Source organism: Aphelocoma coerulescens, chromosome 2 (genome assembly GCF_041296385.1).
Source record: "Aphelocoma coerulescens isolate FSJ_1873_10779 chromosome 2, UR_Acoe_1.0, whole genome shotgun sequence".
NCBI classification, from domain to species: Eukaryota; Metazoa; Chordata; class Aves; order Passeriformes; family Corvidae; genus Aphelocoma; species Aphelocoma coerulescens.
This window is the reverse complement of record NC_091015.1, coordinates 95,350,187-95,374,971: the sequence shown is the minus strand read 5'-3', so window position 1 is coordinate 95,374,971 and position 24,785 is coordinate 95,350,187. Positions and strand designations below refer to the sequence as shown.

Below are 24,785 nucleotides of genomic sequence, written 5' to 3'. Positions count from 1 at the left end.
GAAGTGGGGGAAGAAGGCAGAACAAGGGCTGATGAAGAGAGTGGGATGTCTGTCCTGTTCTTGGCAGTAACAAGCTATTAAATCATCTTGACTGTTGTATAACTTCACTCTAAGTCTTCAGGTTGGATAATAAAAGCTTAAAATAACATAAGGAAATAATTATTTAGACTGCTTCCCAAAATTATAAAATTTTGGATTCTGTTTTATGAGAAATGTGACTAGATTGGAGTGGGGAGGGAAGGCAATACAGTGACAACACAGTGAATAGAGACAGTGTTTTTTCAGTTCTCTGGAGGCAAAGGATGTAGTGAGGAACTGTATATGCAAAATTAGAGACCATTAGTCATGGCATTGTCAGATGAAGTTAACTTTGGGCTGCCACCCTGTGCATCTCATGTCCCAGTCATGCATCCTTGTACCTGCCCTACCTCTGCATATGGCTTGCTGATGGGGTTGTCTCCTGTATATGATGTAGTTTTTTATTTCAGTTTCTGTCTAATTAACATTTCATTTAGACTTGGGTCTATGGATTTGAAGCTATTAGGAGACAGAAGAGGATTTTCAGTGATCAAGGAAGACAGTAAAGTGCAGAGTTTTGTAAATATTTCCAAAGTTTGTTACAGGTTTGGGATTTGTTGTTTGGTTTTTTGATTTTGTTTGGTGGTTTGTTCTGGTTGGTGCTTTGTTTTTTTTTGTTGTTGGTCGGTTGATTTTTTGTTGGTGTTGTTGGGCTAAATACTTTTTTTCTCCCAGGACTTTATCTTTGCTGTCAGTGAAACTGTTTTGTCAGGAGGTGAACATGAATTCATGGGCTATGAGTCTTGAGCCCTTTCAAAATTTTAGGCCAATTCAGGAAACCAAAAAATGCTGAACTGCATATATTTTATTTAATTTTATTTGGCAAGGCTCGAAGTGGGATGGCATCAGCTCTTCTGTGCTTCTTCTGAAGTATGTATCTGTTTTGGCTTTCAAAAGCCTGTATTGCCGTTGCCAAGATTCTTCACTTTCTGGCAAAAGTACAATGGCAAATGGCTTCCTTTACAAGGTGTAATATTTAGACTAACAGCTTTGCAATTAAGAATGGCAAAAGAAAATTATATTCCCTTTTTTTATAAGACCAGATTTTTTAGTGGGGTTTCGTGGGAGTGTTTGGACGTAACTGAAGTGCTTTTGATTGATGATTTATATTTTGAACAGTGCTTTTCATTTTAGTGCGCAACACTCCCTTGAAATTTTAGCTAGAACAATGCTTTGTTTTCAAAGATGTTCAAAGTATTCCTCTAGTTAGGCATTTGCTCCGTATCATAGACTTGCAAATGCCTTTTGGGTACATATGTGTAACAAAATGCATGTGAAGATACCAACTCGTGCAAGGGAAATGGGGAGAAATTGGGAAAGCTGCAGCTATTCTTAAATATTGCCTGCTGCTAATCTCAGTAGGCCATCAGAGTGTTGACGATCATGCCATTAAGTCTTTTGTGGTTGCAGGGTGATTCCATTCTGGAGTGTTTGGGGAGATGTTTCAGAAGAAAAAACTTGTCTGAAGGAAAACTGGCCGAGTATTATTTTTCAGCATGGGCAAAATGGAGACTTTGGATGTGAGGAGGGACATTCAGAGCTGGGGAGAGAAGCAAGTGTGTGTTTGAACTGAGTAAGCGGAGAAAGTGGTCAGTAAAACGTTCGAGGTGATGAATCCAGACCTGCTTGCTAAGTGATCCCTTGGGGAGGGAGAAGGGCGTTCTCAGTGTTCCAAATTGACACAGTCTCCACCTGAAGCTATGTCTAAAAGAGGGCAAGATGCTTTACAAATCCTTGCATGTACTGATTGCTGAAGCTATGATGAAACCTGATGGCAAACTTGTGAGCTGCCAAGGATGCTGTAGTCTTCTTGGTCCAGCCGGCTAAGGAATCTGATGGCACTTTCTTTTCAGCCCACATAGTCATTTGGGCTTCATTTTTGTGAGAAGCTGTGTGGATCTTGCATGCAAAAGCACATCTGGGTCCCGCAGTTTCAGTGCAGCTGGGGACATTGCTAGCTGTCAGGTCTTTCAACTACAGAAAATTCACTGGCATGCCTCATGCTGCTTGTATCCAACTTTATTTCCATTGTAACTATGGCAATAGGAGTAGACTGGTAAGGAAGTGTCAGAGTATGGGTACTCATGCCTGTGTTGCAGAGGGTTGCTTGGTGTGTCCATATAACTGCTGCATCTTGTAAACCTGTTTCAGTGATACAGATACATACATACATATATATATATGTACATGTTTGCAGAAAAAAACAGAGCACTTTCCTAGATGATATGAAGTAGTGGGGAGCGTACAGCCAGGAGAACAGCTGGTTGAAGTCTTGGAGACTGCTCCTTGTGTAGGCCAAGAAGAGAGGGTCTTTTTCTCCCTGGGTCTTCAAGATGTTAAATTTTAAGTCCAGTAGACTTAACCCAGACGGTCCTGAAGGAAACTGAGGGGAGAATATTGGATTGATTCAGTTTTAAGACTTTGTTCTAGTTTCTTAGAAAAACCCAGGTTTGGTCTGCTAAGCCTCATTCTGCATTGTGGGGAGACACGGAATAGTGATACTTAGTGTCTGAGAGAATAAAAGGTATACATAAAAGAGAGGGAAAGATTTTTAACTTGTATGTAAAACCTGAGATCTTAGATAAAGGTCTTCAGGTCAAAATTAAGGCTATGTTGAAGCGTTCTCACCTTCCCTCTTTCACAGTAGTTCAGTTGCGGAAAGCAGAACATTATGAAGAAAAATGTTGAAATACTTAAAAGGGTATAGCATTCAACAAATTTGTTAAGTCACCTTTCATAAAAGAGCATAAATCCAGTTTTCAAGAGCTCTGGAGCTTGTCTTGCAACTCTGCCAGGTTAAAATTTTTTTTTTTTTTTTTCCCTCCTCCTCCTCCTGCTCCTAACTAATCTGCAAGCAATTGCGTTTTAAAAATTATTTTTCTCTTGAATTTAAAGACTTTGACAGATGGCACATGTAGAACCTGGAAAACTTCCTGAATTGGCAGAGTGACCATACCCCTGCCATTTTCCTACCACAGTATCCGTAGGTGCGTAGGCTGTGTCTGCTTCCAGAGTGCTGGGCGAGATACCGTTTCCTGTGCTGGGAATGTGCAGAGAACAAGTGATAAATCAGAAAAACATACCTGGCAATGGGCAGAATTTGCAGTTAACCAACAGCTTAATCTGCTGGTTAGTTGAGTAATTTGATAGTGACTTAAACAACCCATTCAGAGCAGTGACAATCTCCAGGGTGCATACCTGCAGTGTTTTCCATGCAGGATTGATAGCAATCTTTTGGATGGTGTGAGTTCGTTTAACACTTTTTAGAGACTGAGACATCAAAGCTGTGCCTCACAATAGTCCATTCTTTATTCTAGAGAATGTCATACCAAAAATTAGTCTCATGACCTTTGAAACTTGGTTTATCATGACTGTCCTTTCAGGGCCTCTGTCCAAGGCAGAGCTCTGAAGCCAATAAAAGCAGATGAAATCGCTCGGTTCCGAATGTGCACAGGCTGTCTCGCTCAATGTTGCATGACAGTTGTTCTCTCAGCTGAATGTCCCGAGTTTTGTAACAGTGATCGACTACATAGCTGGTTGTCTATTTACAATCCTTTGGAATTTCCCTCCCCCATGTAAGGCATTTTAGGAGAAGGGCAGTAACTTGGCACTTGGATACTTCTTTGAGATTTGTGCTGTGTAAATTGTGTGGCAAGAACATGTATGTCTGTATGCAGCTACAGTCTCTGAAGAGAAGTGACATGCTAAAAATCATGTTTAAAGACAACAGCACAGGAAAAATTGATCTATTTTTTCTTTTTAAGTCCTAATATTTATCTACTGAACATGTGAATTGGTGTAGAGTTCTGTCCCTATGAAATTTATTACTTGTTGGTGTGGTACAAGGGACCTTAGACCAAAGGTGAGCGAAGGCTTTTTGTATTCCTGGGGTAGGACTAGGTTGATAAACTGTTTTTAGACAGACAAAAGAGATGAGATCTTAAATCAGTGTTAATATGTGACTGACCAGGAATGATATCATCTAGAGATTATTGCTTTCCTCTGTTTCTGCAGTGTTAACAAATGAATACTGAAGAATGTAGCAGTGAAGCAAATGGTTCTTGATAAATTATGCAGTCTTGACTCCAACTATTGTTTGAGGTAATTTATGATCTTCCATTGGTGTAATGGGGCTGTGGCATAAACTGCAGCACGCCCTAGAGTAGACAAATTGGTCTGGTACTGTTTAGGAACATATTTAATCTATCTTGCTATAAGTGAATTGGAGCCTTTTGCTGAAACATCAAAAGACCAGTATTTTGATACTCAGTCCTAAATAACCTACCATTAAATTTGCAGCAGTTGTGCCTTTTCCTGATGGCTAAATACTGAGGTGGTAATAAACAAAACTGTTGCAGTGTAAAGCTCAATTCTTTTCCCTTATTCCCTTTATGTAAACTTTAGTCTTGGTGGGTTTAGAGGCCAATAATACAGTTCTCTTTATTCTTAAAGTATTTTACCAACTTCATAACAGCTATTCCAGTGGCTTGCTTAATTTCTCTGTAGATGTGCTTACAAAAAAGAAAAGAAAATGCTACTCCCCCAAGTAAAAAGGTTTTTAAGAGATTTTCTTAAATCTGTGCTTAATTCTCCCGGAACAAACTGTGTGATTAAGGCGAAATCTTCAGATCAATCTTTAAAACTGACTGCAAACTTTTAGGTGTGGAGAAGTAGTTAGATGGCTGTAGACCACTGTTTATATGTTTAAAGACTAGCAATAGTGCAGGTTGACTAACGTGCCTACAGTTAGATGATTGGTGTTGCCTACCCTACTTTGGATCCTGTAAGATTTTGGTTTTAATTTTTTTTTCCATTTACTTACCTAGAATGAACAACTGGATTTATGCATATTTGGTTAAATGGATTTTCAGACTTGCTATTGCCAAAACCAGTTTCCTCCCGAGGTAATTGGCTGTGTGAATTGATCACAGAAAACAGCAGAAGCCCAGTACCTACTTCCTGGAAAGAAGTTCCCAGGAGTTTGCCTGCCTTACTGATAGAGGAGCTCGAGGCTACCATACCTCAGCCAAACTCATCCTGGGGCTAGGTAAAATAAAGCTTCCTTGATGAGCGCATGGTTTGTGGACCATAGGCTGGAAGTCCTCTGGGATCAGTTAGTCCAAGATGTTTTTTAACCCTTGTCCCTGACTTAACTGTCCCATAAATTTTGGTGGCAGCTTTGGTTTGGTGACAGTTCATGCTTACCAGAGAGCAGTGGATAATCTGTTTAAAACTCGGGCTTTTGTTTTGAGTACATAATTGATAATTAATAGTGAATGGGAGACACAACACAGGAGCTCGCTTGTGGTAGAAAAGTTCTGACTATGCTTTGCAGCCTGCTTTCTCTTCCCCCAGTCATGCTTTTTTCATCTACTTGGAGGTGGCATCACTTGTCTTACACTGCAGGGATGTCTTCACCACTGGTTGGAAGAAATGCTGGAGCAGCAAATAGTGCTTTATTTATTTATTGTGGTTTATTTTTGTTTCCTTTAGGAGGCAGTTATAGTAACTTTCTTGACATTGTCTTGCCTCTTTATTTTTAGTTCTTTAGCCATATATTCCTCTAAATGTTTGCAGATTTCTTTTCAAGCTCTATCTGATCACAAAGTTGATGGTTTAAAGAAACACAACTCACCTTGCAAAGTTGCTGCTAATAATCACTCAGAAGAGCAAGTGCAAGACTTGAATTAATTTGTATGTGACACTGATATATTGTGTGAGAATAAAACCATGAGAGAAAAGGCAGGCAGGAAAGGGTAAAGGTTAGAAGTTGTGTAGCCAGGCATTGAAGGCTAATGCTGCATAATGATGTTGGTGATATTGTGGGTCTTTTCCAACTCAAATGATGCTGTGATAAGTGACAGTCATCTTAATTAACTCACAGATTTCAGTGTTTTCTTTCCACAATTGAAAACATAGCCTCAGGTGGTGAGAGCCAGTTTTCAAATGGCTAAGGTTTTGCTGTGAAGGGAGGCTTTCATTTTTGCCTGAACAGGGGAATAAAGTAGAAGCCACATGGCCTGAGAATAGTTATGTTGGGCTTTTAAATGAAATACCAAATTGAATGTGTTTGCTAGGCTACAGGCAGCAAATGTGAACAGTTTCTGCTTCAAGTTGATGCAAATCCTCATCACCTCATCTTGATCTTCTTGGTCTTCCTCCTCCAACTGTTTTCAATAATAAGTTGATGAAATGTCTTCAGTATGGTTTCTGACAGTTTGTTTGTACTCTGCAGGTCCTGGGAAGCAGTAGATGTAATTTGAAGAAAATTTGAAGGAACAAATGGCTTTAGCTGGCTGCCCAGACTCCTTTTTACATCTTCCTTATCGGATAGTAAGTTGTGAAACTGCATGTTCGTGTCAGCTTGTAGCATCATATTGCTGTGTGCCGGTGATTGGTGGTGCATGCAAACTTTTCATCAAACTGCTAATAGCTGTCTGGCAATTCTCTGGGTTTTGCTAACATTTGGAAACAGAGCCTCTGTTACCATCCTGTATTAAAGTTCTGCTGCTGAAAAAAATTGGGTTATTAATATATATGGATTAAGATTTGAAATTTGCCTTAAAAATAGCCATTTCCTATTTGGGAGAAGGCAAAGAAAAGGTGGCAAGCTGCAATACCAGCGAAGTGCCTTGCACCAAAATGTATCAGTTTGCTGAATGCTATATTTGTAGGAACAAAGGCAGAGATTTTTACACTTGGTTAGATCCTATGCTTTTTGAGTCATTGTGCTGTATCTAAGCAGCCAATATGGCATATTACAAAGAGTATATTTTAAAAAACCCTCAGCTGAATTCAAAGATACTTGACAAAAATGCATGTGAAAGTTCTCTTTTTTTCCCTGGGCAGTTTTAGTTGGCATAATGCTTGCTTTGTATATTTTCTATGAAACTGCAAATTGCTAGTTTGGATATAATCTTTTCTTTGCACTTTTTATCGTCTGTTTTCATAATATGATTACCACCCAGAGGATTCAGTTATGATTTTGGACCCTGTAGATACACAAATAATTAAACAGTGTCATGTGACATTAAAACCTTTTCCCTCTGTCCCAAGAGAGACATTGCTAGTAGTGATTACTACAGTCATGCTACTCATTTGGAAGACAAGCAAAAAAACCAGACAAAAACAACAACAAAATTTCCAAAAAATCTCTTCAGGATTTATACATGTTGTGTAATATGTCAGCTTACAATTTTTTCTTCCCCAACAGGAAACCTCAAATTAGTTAAAAGTCTAATGTTAGTATATGCTGAGTTGTCAGCTGAATGTACCTGAATGCTTCTCCGGATAACAGGAAAAAACATAACAGTTCTTTTATAGCTTCTTTTGCAGCTATAAAAATAGACTGGACTTTGAGAAATTGGATGTTCTGAAAACCTGTTACTATACTTGGATCTATGATTTTAAAGGAATATGTGAATAGATGTGCCTGGACTTCATAATTTGGATGCACTGTGAAATTATGCTTCCAATTCATTTGGAGCATCATCTGAGTCATGATGCGAAGCTGAGGGAAAGGAGAGCTATGTAAGAGAAACTTGACATTCTAGGCAGTCATTTTTGAGCTGCAAGTGTCAATCTTTCCTGTGAAAATAGTGCCTTTAGTGGTTCATAGGAAGTAAGAATGTGAATTTTCATTGGTACTTCCCTTGCTCTGATGAACCCGGTAGATAACCTGCTTTAGTCTGGGGCAGTCAGCAGACTGGAAGTGTCAGAGCAGCATGGGGTGACTTAAGATGGTGGGAAAGGCACTCAGTTATTTTTGGTCTAAGCTTACTGTGTATTAACTACCCTAAGTGCTTATAACCAGTTTGAAGACTAACTGTGGAAGCCCATTCACAACTACTGTGCCTTCTGTCAGAACTGAAGTTTGCATTAAAAAAACCCTGAACATCTGTTTTTCCACCCCTACTAAATCTGACTTAGGAGCTTTCATCAACTTGTCTTTCAAATTTGGCTGCAGTGAAAGCATTTTGTTGGTAAAGGGCTGAAAGAAGGTTAAACTAAATTTGCTCTAGATTAGAGTGTAAAGAAGTATTCTCTTTTTTCAGCACATTTTCTTACTTAATATGAATGAAAGGCTATGAAGGCCACTGCTCCAGAGATCCCAAGGTTGGGACCTTAACGCTGTAAATTCAGTATTAGAATAAATTGACACATTGGAGGTTGGGATTATATTCAAGGCAAGAAAAATGAGAACCTGGATAAGTGAGTATGCACTACAGAATGTGCTTTAGGATATCTTGCTGCCAGTCCACCTTTTCTCAGTTTTGTTATGTTTTTGGAGAGATGGGCAAGGTACAGATCTCTGACTTTGTTACTGAGTTCTTTGTTTGCTAGGTTTGCTTCTTTCAGAAGCTTTCAGGCCTTGTTTAAGAGTCTTTTTCTTCTTTTTTCTTTAAATTTCTCAGGAGTTAGCACATGAACCGGTCACACTGAGTGCATTCTCCTAGAAACAATCTCTAGGTCTGTTAAAAAAAAAAAAAAATCAATACTATCTTTCAGTGGCTTTCAGGAGTCGTTTCCAAATTCTTGAACTCTTCAATAAAAATCCGGCAGTGAGAATTGGCAGTGTTTGTCTTCTGTTCCTGGAAATTCAGAACATAGTCCCAGAATTTCTCAGAAAAAACGGGATGATTTACTGTGTTTCCGTTCTTTTGCAATCTGTAGTCACAACAGTATTTATGTGCAGTGACTTGAACTCTTGGGGAATATTTAGTTCTTTAACCCTTTGCATTAATTGTACCAGTCTCAGTGACATAAATAACAAAAAGGGTGTTTTTCTCAGTTTATGAAGATAAAATTTTGGGCATCTGGGAATGTTCTGTTCATCTTCCACTTTCTGCCTTCTGTTTGTTTTCTCATGACTAACATGCAGGTATGACTTCAGTAATAAGTAATATAATTTGGTTTTAGTGAGCTGAATTCTTATTTGAGAAAGGACTTGTAACTTGGTACAAAATGGACTACAAGCACTTGGCCACGAGGTAGGGAGAAGATGGAAGTTGCTTTTTCTTATGTGTACAGAGCTGTGGATTTCAGGATTGCTAATAATCCTCTTGATCAGATAAGAGTGCAGAATATTGCACATCATACTTGAGAAGCTTTGTGCACTGCAAGAGTAGGAATTAAATACCTAAGAGAATTAATCAGAGGCTAGCTACTGTAATGAAAGCCTCTTTGAATGATGTCAGATTTATGGATGTGAAGGTGATTTGCTGCCAATACTAGAACTACAATAGTGACATTCCTCTGCCTTCAACTGGAGCAACAGTTAGGCAGAGGTTCTCCAGGTTTTAGTATGGCAGCTTTGATTCTTGTTTTCAATAAAATGACACAGTATGTTAGAAGACACCTTTGAAGGACACCTGATCCAAGTCCATGGCATATTGAGGTTATACTTGTTTTTCTAGAGTGCTTCATCTTGGTGAGTGTGGTTTTCGGGAAACTCGCATTTTTATTTTCAGGGGTGGCTTGCTTAGATTGGGCAGTTAGAGAAGAGAGGGTTTCTCTTTTAGTGAAAGGAGAGAAAAAAACCCTTTTGATTTGATTAAATCTCTAATTTATTTAGAGAATTACCTTGATGGATGCAATAATCCTTACCCTTGTGACATCCAGGTGCCTTCTATATGACGCAGGCTTATCTCTGCCAGTTTGGAATTGAACACTCTGCTATTTAGTGTTACTATAGGCATACATGCTGCAGTCCTTATTTGTGTGCATAAAATGTCTTTTATCGTAAAAAAACCTGCATGAAAAACATTCGATTGCAGAACCTGTCTCCAAGTGGCCTTGGAAAGGGCTCTTGAAACCTATGTTTTGGCCCTCATTGTCTGCCTGATGCTCTTTGAAAATCTTCGTTAACTTGGCTGTTGACAATTGTTTATCGACTCTTTGGAGATGTTTCTTGCCAGTTGTGGTAAGAAAGATGCCAGGCCAAAATGGTGCTGGTCACTTCTCTCCTCAGCTGGGTGGGGTGAGAAAATGTCATAAAAGGCTTATGGGATGAGATAAAGGCAGGGAGAAGTTGCTCACCGGGTACCATCACAGGCAAAACAGACTTGACTAGGGGAAATTAGTTTAACTTATTACCAATCAAATCAGAATAGGGTAATGAGAAAGCTAAATCTTAAAAACAGATTCCCCCCACTCTGTCCTTCTTCCCAGTTTCAACTTCACTCCTGATTTGCTCCCTTTCCTTCCTCCCCTCCAGTGATGCCAGGGAATGGGGAGTGGAGATTGCAGTCAGTTGTCTCTGCAGCTCCTTCCTCCTCAGGGGGAGGACTCCTCACACTCTTCCTTTGCTCCAGCATGGGCCCTTCCCAGGGAGACAGGTCTCCATGAACTTGTCCAGTGTGGGTCCTTCCCACATGAGCATAGTCCCTCCCACAGGGTGAAGTCCTTCTGGAACAGGCAGCTGTGCCTTGGGAGAGTTACAAGGCAGAAACAGGGCCAGCAAACCTGCTCCAGTGTGAGCTCCTCTCTCCATGGGTGCACAGGTCCCGCCAGGAGCCTGCTCCAGCGTGGGCTTCCCACAGTGTCACAGCCTCATTTTTGTATCTACATGCTCTGGCATAGAGCCCTGGATGGGCTGCAGGTGGATCTCTGTGGGACTCCATGGTCCCTGCAGGGACACAGCTGCTTCACCATGGTCATCACCATGTGCTGCAGGAGAATCTCACCTCCAGCTCCTGGAGCACCTCCTCCCTCTCCTTCTTCACCGACCCTGGTTTCTGCAGAGCTATTTCTCTCACATATTCCCACTCCTCTCTTCATCTGCTGTTTGTCGTGGTTTAGGAATGGTGCTCCCTGATTTAGTTCTCCCACTGAGCCTCTCCAAACCCTAGTGTCCCTGGGTCACTTGGGGGTGACCAGAGAGGAGAATTTTAGGCACAAAGGCAAAGATAACAGATTAAAATAAGAACAATGTACTGCAAACAGCCATGAGATAAGAAAAGAAACAGTAACAGCAACAATATTGACAACAAAAGAGTTTCTTAGAGAGTGATTTCACATGCAAAATGCTCCCGGAACCTGACTAGTACCAGGCTTGCTCATCAGGAAGGAACCCCTTCTCAGACTCCCCTTTTTTTCTACCCCTGGCAATAAGGTGAGGTGGCATAGAATAACCTCAGTGTCCTCGCCATGCTGCCTCCCAGCTACTACAAAAATTAACCCAGTCTTGGTCAGAACCAGGACACAATTGAACAGAGGTGATTTTTTTTCCTCACAGAAGCCACCCCTGTTCCTCCCCCCACTTCCAAAGCCTTCACATGCAAACCCAATACATGATTTTCAAGATTCAAAATAAACAGTAGCCTAATTTACTCTTATAAAGCTTAAATGTACAAGGATTCTGCTTGCATAAAATTAGTCCCAGAGTCTGGGTTTTTCATACTAAGAGGACAGTATGGAAGGACCGGAGTGCACAAGCAGGCTTTCAAAGTCCTTGGGCATAGCTGAGTGAAAAACCACCAGATGCATTATTACATTGCATCATTCTTCTACATATTGCATAAAGAAAAGCTGAAATGTTGCTACTGCCAATGCAGAAAGTCATCAGATTTGTGAAATATGGTGTCAGTCAACGGATCTTTTATTGACGATGCTCTTGTTTTAACAGTTTACATGTATGTGGTGTAGAGGGTTGACGGACTGGAGCAGACACAAAGCACAAAGCAGCGTGAACATTAGTGAATGTTTTTACAAGACATGTTGCCTCCAATATGAAGTTATGAAATCTGTCTCCCTGAGTGGAGACTGCAAATGTTTTTTGCAGATAGAGTTGATGCTGCTTGTTAGTTTTCATTGAAGACCAACTGAAGCTAGATTTCTAGCCTCTATTTTTCTTGGAAAAAAAATCTGTTCAAAAAATTGTCCCAAAACAAGTTGTTTTCATTAACATTGAAATAAAAGTGTGGTACTTACCTCCTAAAGAGGCCACTGGAAGTGTACTTGCCAGCACTATGGTGTATCATCAGAATACTTAAATGAAGCAAAATAACATCAAAGAAATTTGTATCTTACACTAAGCTTATATACAATTGATTGCAGTTTCCCTTCTTACAAGAAATGCTCATCAATTTTGTTTTCTATTTTTTGCTGTACCGGTTTACCTTTCTACATTTCCAATTGCAGGCATGTACCTTACTGTTTGTACTTCTGCTTTTGTATTCTAATTTATAGAAGTTGGTTGGCAAAACATGAAGTCTTTTTTTGAAGGTGAATGTGAGCAAGAAATTTCAAGTGGCTCAGTCCACATTTTTCAGTTATATGAACTTTTTCAACCCATCAAGAAAAAAGACTCAAAGCACTCTTGTTGCCAATCATATCATTTGCTACTTGCATTACTACTAACACTGGTTAGTAAACAACACAGATGTTGCAAATCAAGTGAAGAAATAAATAAGTTTAATTTTGCATCTTCCTGTTAATGCTTAAACACTAGACAGAACCTGTTGTTAAATGCAAGCAGTCTCTTGGTTTACCTCTGGTTTTCATACATGTTTAAAGCCTACAGTTTGCTACTTTTATACTTGAGAGAAAGTTGAGGGGGGATGTTAGGAATATATATAAATACCTGAAACATTGTAAAGAGGATGCAGCCCAGGCTCTTTTCCCTGGTGACCAGAGCCAATGGACACAATCTGAAACATGGGAGGTTCCCTCTAAATATTGGGTAGCACTCTTTCACTGTGAGGTGACTGAGCACTGGCAGAGGTTGCCTAGGAGAGGTGGTGAAATCACCCTTGGAGGTAGTCCAAAGCCATCCACACATAGTCTCAGGCAACTGGCTGTAGGTGGCCCTGCCTGAGCAGGGGATTGGAAGAGGTGACATCCAGAGATCTCTTCCAACCCCAATCCTTCAGTGATACTGTGAAAATCAAAAGCAGTGGGTCTCTTTAGGTTCTGACTTCTATGCAACTTTTAATATGATAATTTCAGACTGATAAAATACCCACGTTGATAAGAACAGACTATTTTCTGTTCTCTCACAAAGCTACTGAGAACATTCTGAAGCAATGGTAACAATCAGTTTAGCAGACTATAGCACCAAACAAAATCCTGTATATTTTTTCATGAGTTGGATCTTTTCCAAATGAGTAAATATTTAACAAGCTGTTTACCAACTGGTTATTTGGAGACTTACTGGTATGAGTTTTTTCATGTTAGTAACAGCTCTAGTTTAACAGAAGAGAGTTGATGGACCAGTCCTAACACAGCTTCACACTTCAAACACCTGCATAAATATAAGAAGATAGAAACCTAAAATACAAAGGAATGGAAGTGTTGTTTTTAAAACTGCATTTGTTATAGCCAACTGGAATTATGTTAGTGATAGTTTGGAGGGGTGTGCTTTTAATGAACCTTCCTCCTACAGATGTTCTGTGTTCTACATATGAGTAAACAGTAACCAGCGGAGAAGATTATTTTGTTTTTTTAAGAGGAAGATAATATTGCTGTGTATTTGGAGCTGTCACTTTTCAAGAAAGCACTGTGGCTTGGATAATTCTTAGTGTTGTTGTCCATGCCAGTTGGCTCAGAGAGGTCTTTTCTATCCTTGGAAAAGACCAGTGATATAATGTCGCCTTATATTTAAGTATTTCCAAGAAATGTATCTAGATACAGGCCTTGTGCAAAGTTATGCCCAGTATTTTCTTGCCTTACATAGTCTAAAGAGAATGTGTTTGATCAAAAAATATTCATAAGTACTTATTTAAATTTTTTTTTAAGTTAAAATTGGAGGGAGGAAAAAACTCTTCCAAACTACCACCCCAAATCCTGTGATTCTGCATCAAGCTGTTCATGTGATCAGATCTGAGAGGAGAATTTTCCTGTTCCTAAAAAGAAACTGAGGGTACAATTTCCAAACTTTATGTGATACCTCATGGCAGAGATCTCCGTTTCTACACCTGCAGACTTTCTACTCCAAACTGAAGGTGCTGATTCAAAGAAGAATGGAGAGCCCGAACTCACTGTGGCCTTGGTGTAGTGAAGGTGCCATTTACTTGGTAAAGCTAGGGGTAAATATATCAAGTCCACCTAGCACTAGCTATGACTGAAAACAGTCTTTACCTTCTCTTTTTCCATCTCCTAAGAATTTTTCTTTCAGTTCCTAATGTAAGGTAATCTGAAATGGTCTTTCTAAAAAGTTATTCCTAGGTTCCCACAAAACCATGCCTCTTTTCAAGGTGTATCCCTTATTCCTAGTGTTGCAGGTATGTTCCCTTCATGGAGAGGTGGGATGGAGCAAAGACTTTGTTCTTGTATGGCTGACTTTGCTTTCTCAGGATGGAATTTTACCAAATTGATCAGCTTTCAGGAATCCTTCACAAACAAAGGGCCAGATTATTGGTATTAATGGCCTTTTATGCTAGATAGTATTGATATTTTAATCCGAGGCATTAAGATACAGCGTTTTTATTTCTGGTTTTGAAAGAACAGTGAGCAATCAAAGGTAGAACACAAACTCCCAGCAAAGCTCTCAGGCTTTACTGCTATTTTAAGATAGCTTTGGCCTGTGTACTGGTATGACCAGTGTGCATATTTGAAATTCTAGCCTCTACAATGAAAAGGCAAGCCCTCGGAAACAGCCAGTGGTTTTGGAGCATGCTGGTCCTTTGCAAGCTGAATGTTAAACAATGACTTAAGACTCTACTACACACTGGCTGTAGCTCTTGATGTCTTACACACTGGCTCCATTTTTTGACATAACTTTGGCAAAGTGGGGGAACCTGGCAGTCCTTCATGCTGGAGGCCTTAGCTCTAATAAAGTGCTTTAGTTATTAGCACAAGTAAATAGTTGTCCATTTGTGCTTCATTAATGCATATTAGTCATACAGTAAATACTGTCATGCTGGCAAGTTCCCCAGAATAGTGAATACTTCTGCACAGTTCAGGAGGGGGTTTCTGACAAAGTGGTATTGGCACCTTTCTTGAAGAAGTTCTTGAAGCTATTAGTGTAGGAGAGTGACAGGCTGTTATTTCAGCTCACGTGAGTTTTGTAGAATTGATACTTCAGTGGAGGCAAAGAGGTATCTTTGATTAATATTACGCTGTTGCAGTAGGTTCTTCTCAAGTATTCAGTTGACTTTTCTGCAGCCTTTAGCTATATTGAGACAGGTTGCTTTGGGCTGTGGGGAGTACAAATGAGGTGCCTACTCTTCTAATGAAAATAGATGTTCCAAAAATCCCATATGATTGTCCAGCATTGTAAAATTTCAACTATATGTTTGAAGAAACCTAGTATGTGCAGCTAGATGAAATGAGAAGGCAGCGCAATGGTCCATGATCTGTGTAAGTGCTTTGGTTTCTTGAGAGATAAGACCCTTAGTACAAATGGTATAAATTGCAAACGAGTATGACTTGTTCTTTGGAGCAGCCAGTGTAGATTTACCAGTTGCTTGTTTTTGTCCTTTGCGTTCCTGGCAGTGACTTCCAGGGGAGCTCGCTCCTTACTCTTGCCAACTTGTCAAGGCTGACCAGCTTCTGGTTCTTCATATTGTCATCCTCACCTGTTTTGAAGAGGAATGTGTTTTCTGCCTCTGCAGTCACCAGAAACGTCCTCTGATTAGTGACTTACTCTTTTGAAGATAATACGGAGTAGCCTTGCAGTGGTATTGGCTAGCTTCCTTAGCACCTTCTAACACATTCTATCTGCTCCTAGTTAGCTTGTCTGATCCATAACTTTCCTTTGCTGTGAGTAATGGTTCAATCCTCCAGATGCTGACACTGTGCTCAAAGAACTGGGAGACATGAGGAGGAACTAGGGAAAACTGAGGCAAAAAAGTCATTGGTCTTTTGCATCATTAGCTGCTGGGTCCTGTGTACAATTGAGAACAAAGTAAACTAATATTAGTCATCCTTTTGTCCTTACTTGCCTGTATAACAATTCCTTGTTTTTTCTTGGCATCCTTTGCTTGCTCTAACTCTTCAGCATGTGTAAATCTCCATATTCTTTCTGCGTAACCTCCTCCTGCTTCAACCTTCTTTGTGTTTCAGCATTTAAGCTGAGGCAGGAGTTGCCTGTCCGTTCAGCTTGCTTTCTGCCATTCCCCTGTGACTTTCTGCATGCCACAATGGGCCATTTTTGAGGTTTGAGAAGTCCTGCAAGATCAGATTATTGCCCTGGATACCTTGGTTCTTCAGAGAAGTCTGCCATGGGAACCTTGCACGCAGATCCTTGAACAGGCCAAAAATCTGCTTTCCCACAGTCCAGGACTGTACTTCTGCTGGTAGTCTTGCTCTCTTTGCTTACTCATTACTGTCATCTCTGCATCATCTCCACTGCCGTCAACCTCTTCCTCCCCAACTGGCTCTTCTTTGTCCACCAGCTGGCTTTGCCAGCTTGTTGGTCAAGCAGGAAAATGCTTCCCCAGTTGGCTCACTGATCACTTGTGATGTGAAGTTATCTTCAAGCCACTCCAGAAATCTCTGTAATGTTCAGTGCTGCCTGCAGCTGGAATGGCACTGTTTGCTCATGAGTGGATCAGAAATGTGATTTAGCTGATTTGTGTCCAGTTTCTCCCCATCCCATGCACCTGGCTGCAAAAATGGATTTGTTTGGTTTGAGCAAGACAGGTATTCTGAACATTAATCTTCTGAAAGATTAATGGGTGGATGCCTCTTTTGGTAAGAGGTATTGGGGTGAAAAATGAGGGACGTGGCAGCGTGACAGAAGCAAAGGAGAACCTAGAGGTGCTAGATAATTGTTCAGGTGCTTCCTGTCCCAGCACTGTCCTTTGTGGCTTCCCAGACAGGCTTTTGGTACTCAGTCTCCTGTCGTGGCACTCTCCTGACTTCCCTGATGTTTACTCTCTCTCACAAGGCTTGCATCCAAGTGGACCATCTCCTGTGCTGCCTTCTCTGAGGACCTACTGCCAGCTGTATCTCCCCAGGACCATCCTTGGGGCGATGTAGGGCAGCTCTCCCTTACTGAGTGGCTTATGAGCTTCCACCCTCATGATGCTGCTGTCCTTTGGTCATGACTGCCCCTGACTCCAAGTCATTTGGTGGAGAGGCAGGAGAGTCCTGGCCACATGTTGCCCTTTTCTTTCCACTGTGGGCCCATTGTAGAAGAGGTGCTATCCATGTGCCTGGAGAGCAAGGAGGAGGCGCAGGTCAGGGAGGGAGGGCTGACAAAAGCCTTCAAGTGCATGAACTGTCTTACTGGTTGTAAAGAGTTCGTGCCTAGCCTGGCAAGGCTCACATCTTCCCTTTCCTGCCTGTGGGTTTTCTACCTCTTCCGTCTCTCTGGCAGACACCTGGCCTCCCAGGATTTCTTTGAGTGGTTATGTTCAGGCTGATGGAGAGTAGTGCATGGATGAGCTTGGGAGAAGATGTTCTGGCCCTCCTGGAAGGAGATCATGGGCTCTTTCTGGAAGACACCTTGGCAATGATGATGTCAGGTGACAGTTAACTGTGGCTAGTATTTGTGGCTAGTCCACTTCCATGGGCTTTCTTTCCTAGTCACCCTCTACAGGCTCTGGGTCTCCTGCCACCTGCTTGAGTGAAGCCCTTTTATCCTGCACAGTCCTGTGTGCTCTTACCCTGTTCCCCCTCTGCATATCCTCCTTCTTCCAGAGCTCTTTCTTCTTGACCACACCACCATGACCTCTTGTCATGACCTCTCGGAAAGATTTCTGCAGAAGGTAACTCCAGGATCATATGTAACACGTTACATACATACATAAATAATCCATTTATTAAAGTAACTTAACATGTTTACTCACCCATACATGCCCTCTCAAGTTAGGTGAATTTTTTTTCCTTTTCAAATTCAGGACAGGCTCAAGGAATTTTTCAACCCAAATATAAATGCCAATATTTGAGGTAGTCACCTCAAGTGTTTCACAGCTGGAAGTTTTTGTAGAGCCTGTTTTCTAAGGTGTATGTGAATTAAGCCTTCAGAGGGCCTGTTTCTCTACTTCTGGCCATACAGAAGTATAAGGCAATGTGTTGCAAATTTGATGGAAAAAATTCCTTTCTATGTGTTTGCCGGTGAAATTGCTGCATGAAATACTTTTTTTTTGCCATGGTCTGAGGAAAAGGTCTAACTGAAGTGTGCTAAAGATGTTCTGAACAAGGCATCTCTTGCAATCTTGTTTTTTCTGGAGTCCTCTATGTCCTCAGGATTATGACAAGCTGCTGGCTGTTGAACATGAACTGCCTGTATGGTTAAGTCACAAACCATAACTGCTATGCTGGATGAGAGCAAGTTGGAAAAATAGTTTTCTGACAGTGTATCTTTTAGAGTATGACTTGCCCTAAAGATTAAAATAAACCCAAACCCACAAGACCAGAAACGTCTCATCCATCAACTGTCCCAGTAGCATCTTTTGAAACAGGGATATTGACACAGTAGCATGTATTATTATGATGTAAGATTATACACATGCTGTCAGCATTGTGGTGTGCTAATGAGCTTCTAGGTAATCTGTCACAGCTAATTTTCTTGTTTTAGCTAAATAAGTAGTCTTCTGTTTATCTGTATCCAGAAGGTGGTCCATTCCTCTCATCCACAGCTTGCTTCTGAAGCCTAGTTCAAAATTTTCCCTGTTCTCCTTCTCATCCTACAATGCCTTTTTTTTTTTTTTGTCTTTAATCTCAGCAGGAATCTTTTCCTACCTTTATTTCATAGACCTGCATTTGTGGGTTAGAAAGAATAGCTCAAAACTAGAGGAAGCAGTACAACAGATACTGGTTGTGCTGAAAAATATACCACCTTGAATTAATCACCATTCAGCTGAAGCATGGTAGCTGCTCGTGTGCAAGCTGCCAGCCCCTTGAACTGCAAGGTAAACAAGTTACTTCCCCTACCTAGTCTTCAGCAGTGGTTTCACAGAAGAGAAAGAAAAGCCATTTCAATACTGAACAGCAGCTCATCCAATTGCATCCCATCTTTCCTTGGAGCAAACAGTAGAAATCCATTTGCAGAGATGTTCTCTTGGTTGATGGCAGTAGTGTTTCAGTGTTGCTAAAGCCAGCATGATCAAACATTCCACCTGTGGATTTATTACAACTGTGGGATTTCTTGAACTTTTCTTCTGGCTGACCAGTTTTGCAATTTCCCTTCAAATCTCTCCTTGTTTGGAGACCCTTTACCTGGGCAGGTCTTGTTTTCAGGTGGTTTTCTTGTTTTGTTTCATGTGCTGCCTTGGCACTGTTTGGCACACCAGACCTTCCTCCAGTAGCATACTGGAAGTTATGAAACCCTTTTGATCTGTTGAGGCTTTAATGTAGCCTCAGAGGCTTTGTGTGGAATTAAAGCAGCTGCTGCTAACCACGTAGAAGCACCTCAGTGTATGTTCTGATGTGCTGTGGATAACTGCCTTGGATGTGTCCAGTGGGTGTTAAAAGAAGTGGGGAGGAGCTGTATAAAATAAGTGGTCACTTGACACACTTACACTGTGAACAACTTTAAAACAGAGCAAAACAAAAAGAAAACCTTCCAAGCATGAAGAGGTGATTGACGTGCTTGCTTTTAGTGTGCCAGCTCCTGCAAAAACTGAAGATTTATACTTTGTATTGTGTTTTCCTGGGACAGCATGCAATTTTACATGTAATTTGTTACTATTTAAATGCAAATTGCTGATCTTTTGTAAATTTTCTTCCTTCAGAGAATGTTAAGTCAATAAAGATTTTCTGATAAAGCCATCTTCTTAATACAGGATAACTGGTAGAGCTACTTGCAAGTAACTCCCTTTCCTCAAGGAGAGGAAAACATGGCAGCTGCCACCTTGAGATGGATAGATACAAATATATATTTTTATTGATACTGGAACAAGTGTAACAATGAAGCATATCTCATATGGTACCTAGATTTTTGAAAATTAGACAGAGACAGGTAAACTAGGCCAAGCACTGAGAGAAGTTCTCAGGCTAAAAAGTACCTTTGAGGTGCTTGGGTCTTACTACAGTCAAACCTAGTTATTTCTTTTTCTAAGGACAATGAAGATCAAGAAAATCAGAATCATTTACGTTGGAAAAGACCTCTAAGATCATTGAATTCAACCTATGACAGATCACCACCCTGTCAACTAGACTATGGCATTAAGCTCCCTATCCAGTTGTGAACCCCTCCAGGGATGGTGATTCCATCACCTTCTTGTGCGGTTTGTCCCAATGTTTAACAGTCCTTTTCATGAAGAAATTCCTCTTGAATTCAGGTCCAACCTGAACCTTCTCTGGTGCAGCTTGATGCTGTGTACTCCCATCCTGTCGCTGGTTGTCTGGGAAAAAGACACCCACCTGGCTACAGCGTCTTTCAGGCAGTTGTGGAGAGTGATAAGGTCCCCTTGAGCCTTCTTTTCTCCAGGCTAAACAACCTCAGCTCCCTCAGCCACTCATCATAGGACTCATTCTCTGGACCCTTCACCAGTTCTGTTGCCCTTCTCTGGACTTGCTCCAGCACCTCAGTGTCTTTCTTGTAATGAGGAGCCCAGAACTGGACACAGAGACTCAAAGTGTGGCTTCACAGTGGCTGAGTACAGGGTGACCATCACTGCCCTGGCACTGCTGGCCTATTTTTGGTACAGCCACGATGCCCTTGGCCTTCTTGGCCTTCTTGGCCACCTGGGCATGTGCTGGCTCAAGTGCTGCTGTTGACCAGTGCCTCCAGGTTTTTTTTTCTGGAAAGCTTTCCAGACACTCTTCCCCAGCCTGGAGTGTTGTATGGGGTTATTGTGAGCCAAGTACAGGAGCTGGCGCTTGGACTTGTTGAACCTCATATAATTGTCCCTTCGATCCAGATCCCTCTGCAGAGCCTTCCTGCCCTCCAGCAGATCAGGACTCCCACTCAACTTAGTGTTGCCCATGAACTCACTGAGGGCACCCTTGATACCCTCATCCAGATCATCAGTAAAGATACTGAAGAGGACTGGGCCCAATATTGAGCCCTGCAAGTTTCTTTCATTTTGAGAAATAGGAGTGAGGCAGTGATGCACTGAAATAGTCAGGATGGCTCCCGTTGTTAGTCTTATCTTAATTTTTGTTTTCTTTCCAGCTGTTATGAATTGACAATTTCTATGTAGGTATTTCTGTAATGCAGACTGCAGCATCATTTATATTAGAATTTTTGTCTAACCATTGTGTGCTAACACTTGGGGGTGGCAACTTTATGAAGTCTAATAGATCATCACTGTGAGGATTTTTATTTTTTTCAGGAAAACTGAGAACATCGCTGTGAAAGGCACAGTTATGTATGTGACTTCCTTAAAGCTGCACAGTTTAAGTGAGATTCATACATGATTAAGGAAAGAAATGCAGACATTCAGGCATCACGTTCTGTTGGTAAACGTGGGGTTTGGTTTTTGTTTTTTTTTTTTTTTTCCCTATTCAAAAGGCTTGCAAAGTAACCTGTTTCTGCAGTGTAAGCAGTACAAAAGAACTATTTATTTTTAAGTACCCGTATATTGCAGACTGTTTCTTAGACTCCAGCATTTTTTTTCATAAATTACATTACTGATTTTCTCTGACTGTAACCCTGACGTTTGATTAGGGGAGAGAACAGCAGTCTGTTCCAATACAAGATCTGATGCTGGGTGATTAATCATGAATAATTATTGTGCCTTAGGGGGCTGTGATTTCTGTGGGGTTTAAGTAGGGTATAGAGCGATCAACTGAAGTGTAAAAGCATTTACCTCATATCTGAGATTCTGAAATGTCTTTTTTTTTTGGGTAAGGCTTGCTGATCTGGAGATGTGTAAAGAGTTAATTCTGTATCTAATTGAGAGCAAGTCACCTGGACTACAAATCCCCTTGTCTGAAGTGAGCAATGAGTTCTGGGGCAGATGGGACCATGTAACAGGAGAATGGATCTTTATCTGAGCAGGAAGGTGTGTGGTCCAGGTAATTAGGATCACAGGCATGCTCAGATGGGACAGGCACTTCTAGACCTAGTTAACTATGTATCTAATGCCAAAGAACACTGTTGGGAAGGAGGGGAGGGGTACCAAGCACACCCTAAATTTCAGCAATTGAGCAAATTGGCTAGAACATAGAGTCATGAGGTCCACGTTGCTCATAGTTGAAGCAAGGAAGTAAAGTAGTCTTGTATGAATTTGTTCAACATGACACCTAGCATTGGTCAGATTTTCAGTTTGAAGACCTGAAGAGCAATTTCATTAGTAGGTGAGAGTTACTTTGCTTGCTGACTTCTAGTAAATTTTAATGGTCTGTGTGGGCACAGTGGCTCCTGCCCCACAGGAGGTTTGTCATCTTATAACTTCCGTCGAGGCATGTGAAGAACCATCTTCACTCGTTGGCCTGTTCAGATTCTCAGTTTGAAGCTGAACCATCACAAAGACAAAAGGGGGGATAGCACTATTGCCTGTAAGAGAGCAGACCCACATTCAGTTGGTATAAATTCTTTTGCATTTCATGCTACTTCCATTCCTTTGTTAAAAGTTTCATCTGTCTTGATGTCTAGAGCTTCCTAGCTAAAAGCTTACATTCATGTAATTTATATGTAATTTAGGTTATCTGGCTGTGGGTGCCACTTCCCAAAGCATAGAGATTTTAACACAACTTCCTGAAGAGAATGCACTTGTATGGAAATAGCGGTTCCTTCAACCCGATGGCGTCTTCCCTTCCATCCTCCCTCCCCTGGCCTGAGACACACAAATGTGTTGCTGCAGTGCCAGATCCAGAGTCCACCAGCTCATCCTTTCAAGCACTGAGCCTTCCAAGGTTAATTCAGGGCATCATTAGCCTGTGCTGGGACAGACTGTCCAAGACATTTTGCAGAACGTCTCCTGTCCATGTGGCGGAAGGATGCTGTCAAAACCTGACTCCCAAAGCCAGTGTTCTTGGAAGCAGCTGGCCAGCAGTGCTGCTATAACCAAAGCTGTAGTAGATTTCATGCCAAGTAGAACAGACGAGCTACCTTGTATTTCACAGGTCTGAGCATGGGGAGGCCAGTGTGTTGGAAAGGATTAAATATCCTGTACCTTCTTTCTGTGTTATAGCTTCCTCCAAAAGAATTTATGAAGGGTTTTTTTTTTGTTTGTGGGTTTTTTTTTTGGTTTGTTTTGTGGGTTTTTTTTAAATAGAAGCTAAAAGGAAATAATTTTGAAGATGCTTTCTCAGATTGGACAGATGTGTTAGCAAGTGTGTGACATGCTGAATTTTTCCATTGCACCAGGGTACAGATATTAATTCCCATTTTGTTTCTTTTTGTCCTTCTGATGAAGAAGGAGTATAGTCTGACCATGCACTTCAGAAACTTGGACAAAACATGAAAAGTGACCCTGGTAAGGATTCTTGAATAGGCTAAAGGTTTTATGAGCAACAACACATTGTTGTGGGTTGCATTACTCCCTTAGACTGCGAGAGCACCATCCAACATAGTAGTTAAATCGTATGGATTTGTGCTTTTGGCTCAATTTAAGTAGTGTAGTCTGTTAAGTGTCAGTTCTTTGATACAAGATCTCACTGAAAAGCCTATTTAAAAAGAAGAGGAATATGACATACTGCTTTAGGTTATACCTTCTCATGGTAACAAAACTCAATTTTTAAATTGCTATTGATAATTACGGCACTCTCACAAAAATCAGATTTTTCAGGGACTTTAATGCTTGAGTCAGTATTGACCAAAACCAAAGAGCTTAGAACATGCAGCAAAGGATGTAGCTTTGAACATATAACTTTGTCAGTGGCAGTCCCTTGCCAGTGAAAGTGACTTGCTCTGGAGGTAAGGCTAACTTACAATTAAATACAGGCTAAAGATACTTTATCAGGTTCTGTGGGCACCAGCAGAAGAAACAAAATTTCCATTTACACATGTGACTTTTCTACTGTGATAAATTTCCTAATATAAACTTCATTTATTCAGTGGTGTTTTGTTGGACATGAAAAGAAACATACTTTATTTTAAAAACATAAATAAAAGGATGCTTTATCAGTAAGCAAATGCTTCATTTTTCTGAGTACTTTATAGGTGAACACACCTCTAAGGAGTGATTGCTGTCGCTGCGCACTTCGTGCACTTGTTTCTTTTCTGTATTTCAAGACTTTATTTTAGCTGTAAACTATGTAAACTGTCTCTGCCACAGTGGTTTCAGTCTCTTTAAAAATAGAACAAAGCTTTTAGAATTTCTAAGCCTGTTGGTTGGATTCCCTCCTTGCTAACTGATTAAAAGACAGCAACTATGATGCACTGGATTTTCTTCTACCATAATAAATGGCAGTCTGGCCTGAAAAGTGCACGCTGTGGAATATACTATCCAATTTCTCTGTGCAGAGTATGGAGAGACAGCTCAATTCTTGTAGAAGTGGTTGGTTCCTACTAAAAGAGGACTGTATCTAGTGAGAGAGTTCTTGCCAAAATTTGGGTTCAGGAGTGCTGAAAGCCCTGTTAATGCCAGTTTTGCAAAAATCAGACTAGAGAAGCTGAGTCTGTAATGTTAGCCTGTATGCATGCTGTAAAAGTGCATTGCTGCAGCTGTCAGCTAAAATGGTGTGCTCACTCCTGCCTTGCTGGAGAAAAGCCTTTTAGAAATAAACTGCTGCTACCAGATACTGATGGAGCTTGCTAGTTGTGGTCCAGCTCTTGATAGACTACATTAATTAATTAATTAATTAATTTCCTGGATGCCAAAGAGACACTGGGAGTTGGGGCAGGGGTGACAGGAAGAAGCTGGCTGGTAGATGACAGCGGTTTTTGGTTTGCCCTGATATCAGTTGCAATGCAGGTAGTGATAAGT

The 24,785-nt window shown here is 40.9% G+C and overlaps 1 protein-coding gene across 4 annotated transcripts in view; it reads left to right on the top strand.

The window, feature by feature from the left end:
• GRB10 (growth factor receptor bound protein 10) overlaps positions 1 to 24,785 on the top strand; it is a 145,647-nt gene that overhangs the window by 29,879 nt on the left and 90,983 nt on the right. For 3 of the 4 annotated variants that reach the window (XM_069004116.1, XM_069004117.1, XM_069004114.1), the window contains one exon: positions 6,314 to 6,411. The exons of the other annotated variant lie outside the window; for it this stretch is intronic. In XM_069004116.1, coding sequence (XP_068860217.1) covers positions 6,361 to 6,411 — 51 coding nt within the window. In that variant the 5' untranslated portion in view covers positions 6,314 to 6,360. The remainder of the gene's footprint in view (positions 1 to 6,313; positions 6,412 to 24,785) is intronic. 4 annotated transcript variants of the gene reach the window in all.